This window comes from Chelonoidis abingdonii, unplaced genomic scaffold (assembly GCF_003597395.2).
Source record: "Chelonoidis abingdonii isolate Lonesome George unplaced genomic scaffold, CheloAbing_2.0 scaffold0656, whole genome shotgun sequence".
In the NCBI taxonomy this organism is placed as follows: Eukaryota; Metazoa; Chordata; order Testudines; family Testudinidae; genus Chelonoidis; species Chelonoidis abingdonii.
In genome coordinates this window covers 10440-13631 of record NW_027424917.1, presented here as the reverse complement: position 1 = coordinate 13631, position 3192 = coordinate 10440, and the positions used below count along the sequence as shown (strand labels likewise).

The 3192-nt window shown below is 54.3% G+C and overlaps 1 protein-coding gene across 1 annotated transcript in view; it reads left to right on the top strand.

Annotated features, from left to right (window-relative positions):
* The first annotated feature begins 1150 nt into the window (after nt 1-1150).
* LOC116832797 (serine protease 33-like) overlaps nt 1151-3192 on the top strand; it is a 6134-nt gene continuing 4092 nt past the window's right edge. The window contains exon 1 of the mRNA XM_032793828.1: nt 1151-1214. Within this exon, the coding sequence (XP_032649719.1) occupies nt 1151-1214 (64 nt within the window). The remainder of the gene's footprint in view (nt 1215-3192) is intronic.

Here is a 3192-nt window from a genome sequence, read left to right as displayed (position 1 = left end):
GAGCTGGGGAGAGAACCCAGGAGTCCTGGCTCCCAGCCCCCTTGCTCTAACCCATTAGATGCCACTCATCTCCCACACCCAGGGTTAGAACCCAGGAGTCCTGGCTCCTGGCACATAACCTCTATCCTGTCTTCCCTCCCCAACCTCTGTCTCCCCACCCATGAGGTCTCAATTCTAAGGGCTGTTTCCCAGGTGTCCAGGCAACCACTCACCTTCCAGCAAGGGCAGCAGCCGAATGGCCAGCAGACAGCTTAGACCTCTCATGCCCCACATTTCTTCAGAGGCACCTGGCTCCAGTGGCGTTTGGGACAGAATCCTGAATGTGAAAGGGAAAGCTGAGGGGGGAGAAAATACAGATACCTCGGCAGTTTCGTAAACAGAGTTATAAAAATAAAGAGCAGGTGGTGAAAGGTGACAAAGGGAACGCCCCTTCTGAGAGCTGGGTAGAGAACCCAGGTGTCCTGGCTCCCAGCTTCCCCTCCTCTAGCCCACTAGACTTCATTCCCCTCACAGAGCTGGGCAGAGAACCCAGGAGTCCTGGCTCCCAGCCCCCCTGTTCTAACCCACCAGACCTCCCAGAGGTCATTCATTGGGGTATTTCCTGGTTTCATTCTCATGCCATTAAGCCTGAAGCGGTTTCCTGTTCAAAGCAGATACAAGGTTTAATATTTAAACCCAGATGGAGTTGAACATGTATGTTAGCCACGAGCTCTGCTCAGTCCTGTCCCGCAGCCCTCTGCTATCCCAGCCGGGGGCTTCCAGTTGTGTGATCTCCGGGTGGATCTATTCAATGACCCTTTGCTACTTCTATCTGGTGTCCTCACTTTGGTTGGTTCTTCCCCCACAGCCAGAAAGCCATCTACTGTGTGTCTGTGCTCACCTGTTCAATACTGTTAATCCTACAGGACAGAAGTGGGGCCTAGTGGGTTGGAGAGGGGGGGTGCTGGAATTCAGGACTCCTGGGTTCTATCCCAGCTTGGGGAGGGGCTGCCATCTGCACCTCTCAGAAGTTACCTGCCTTGCAGTTTTATTGCTCAGTTTATTAATGTGACGCGTAGCCTGTAAATTGCAGCCAGTGACTTTGCCTTCCCGGTCTGGGCTTTGGTCCCAACCCTCAGAGGAGTTGGCTGGAGTTGGGGGAGCCGGTATCATGGGTGTTCTCAGCTGCCCGCTGCCCGCTCTGATGCTGGTTCTCATGCTGCCCCTGCTGGAGGGTGAGTGCGGACTCTGCGGGGGTCCTGGCAGTTGACACCTGTGGGAGTGTGCAGGCATGAAGGATGAGGATTGGAAAGGACTAAAACAGGGATGGGGGAGGGGACTGGGAACCAGGACTCCTGGGTTCTCTCCCCAGCTCTGGGAAAGCAGTGGGTTTCTGTCCCTCACACATTCAAGCCCATAAGGAATCATTTGCTCTGCAATAACTTGTGGCACTCCCTGCTGGAGGACTCTGCCCTCGGTGGGTTTAAAGAGGAAAAGGCCAGGGGTGGGGTTCTCAGCATTTACACTGGGCAGGGGAGGATGGAAGTGAGGGGTAGGGGAAAGGAGAGATGGTTTGGGGGGGCAGATTGAGGGCCTGTGGGAAGGGTAGGTTGTAGATGGCAAAGGAAGGGCAGAGAGATGTAGGACTTAGGGGGAAGAGAGGGGATGGATAAATGGGGCTGGGGTGGATGTGTGGGGCATGGGGCAGGGAATAGCTCATCGAGGTTGAGCAGGGGATGCACAACCATGACTGAGAGAATGGGCCCTTCCCCCATCACCCACTGGGGGGAAGTCATGGGGCAGAGAACCTGGATTTAGGGTCCGGGCTGTCTGTGGAGAATCTCAGTCAGAGGGGAAAAGCCTGTATCAGACTATGTCCCCCTACTTGCCCCACTTCCTGGGGCGGTGAAACCAGAGGCCAGAGAACCACTCCTAGCCCCATGGGAGGAGGTTGGGGACCCATGGGAGACATGGGGGCAGGCCATGGCTGACAAGGGACCTGGTGAAGTTGTGATGTAACCCTTCTGCCCCTCTGAGTTGGTAGCAACAAGGGCCGGGTTCAGTATCCAGAGGTTCCATTTCAATAACGCAATGCAAAACTGGCTCGAGCCCCCACCCAGTGACCTAGGACAATTACACACCACCCCCTCCTTGGGCACCTCTAGGAGTCAATACTCCCCCTTTCGCAAGTACAGAGTCTGAGTGTAGCAAAATCCTTTTAATAAAGGAGGGAAACAATGCGGCATTACATTGTGGAAACACCACAAACAGGATTGTAACACAAACCATGAGCAAAAGACCCACCTCCAAGCTAGTTTGGCAGTGTCCTTTTCCCCTCAGGTTCTTAAGTCCAATCACCCCAAAGTCCAACAACCCAAAAGTCTCTGTCCTTGGTCAGTGCTGTCCCAGAGTTCAAAAGTTTATCTGCAGAGTTCTACACCCCACCCCCAACTGGGTGGAAATGGGGCAGAGGGAGAAAGGGGCACATGGGGTGTTAAGGGGCACCTTACATGGTCCAATGCCAACTGCCCCACCTCTCCATGGGGTTCTGCTGCAGCCTTTACCACAAGCCACTTCACTCCACCAGCCATCCCATGAGCCGCTCCCACCGTCCCACAAACTTCTCCGCTCTGCCCCACTCACCATCACATGGGCTGCTCCAACCATCCCACAAATTGCTCTGCTCTGCCAGCTGCTTCGGACTCCTCTACTAGTTAACACACACACGCTCAGTGATCACAACTTTTAGTGATTTCTGCTTGTAGTAGGGGAGCCCCAGTGCCCATGCACCATTGGTCCAAAGTGAATTCAGCTCAGCAGCTTCTAGCTAGACCTTTAATGGAAGCAAAATTAGCTCTGCTATTTAAGAGTGGAGAGAGAAGAAGAGAGTACAATTGGTGTGTCAGGCTCTCAAGCAGGGCCCATATCATCAGATTCAGATACAGATTCCACCTCCACCTCCACCTCCACCTCCACCTCCACCTCTGTCGTCGTCGTCGTGCTGGGGTGGCGGTCCCCCAAAGGTGACATGGGAGAACCCTGCGCCAGGGTTTGTCTGCTACTGGGTGAGGGTCCCCAAAGGTGACATGAGAGAAAACCCTTGCACCAGGGCTGTGTCTGCCTTGCTTGGGGTGGGGTCCTCCAAGGTGACATGGAGAAACACTTGAGCCAGGGCTGTTCTGCTTGCATGAGTATGTACCATCTTTTTAGCAG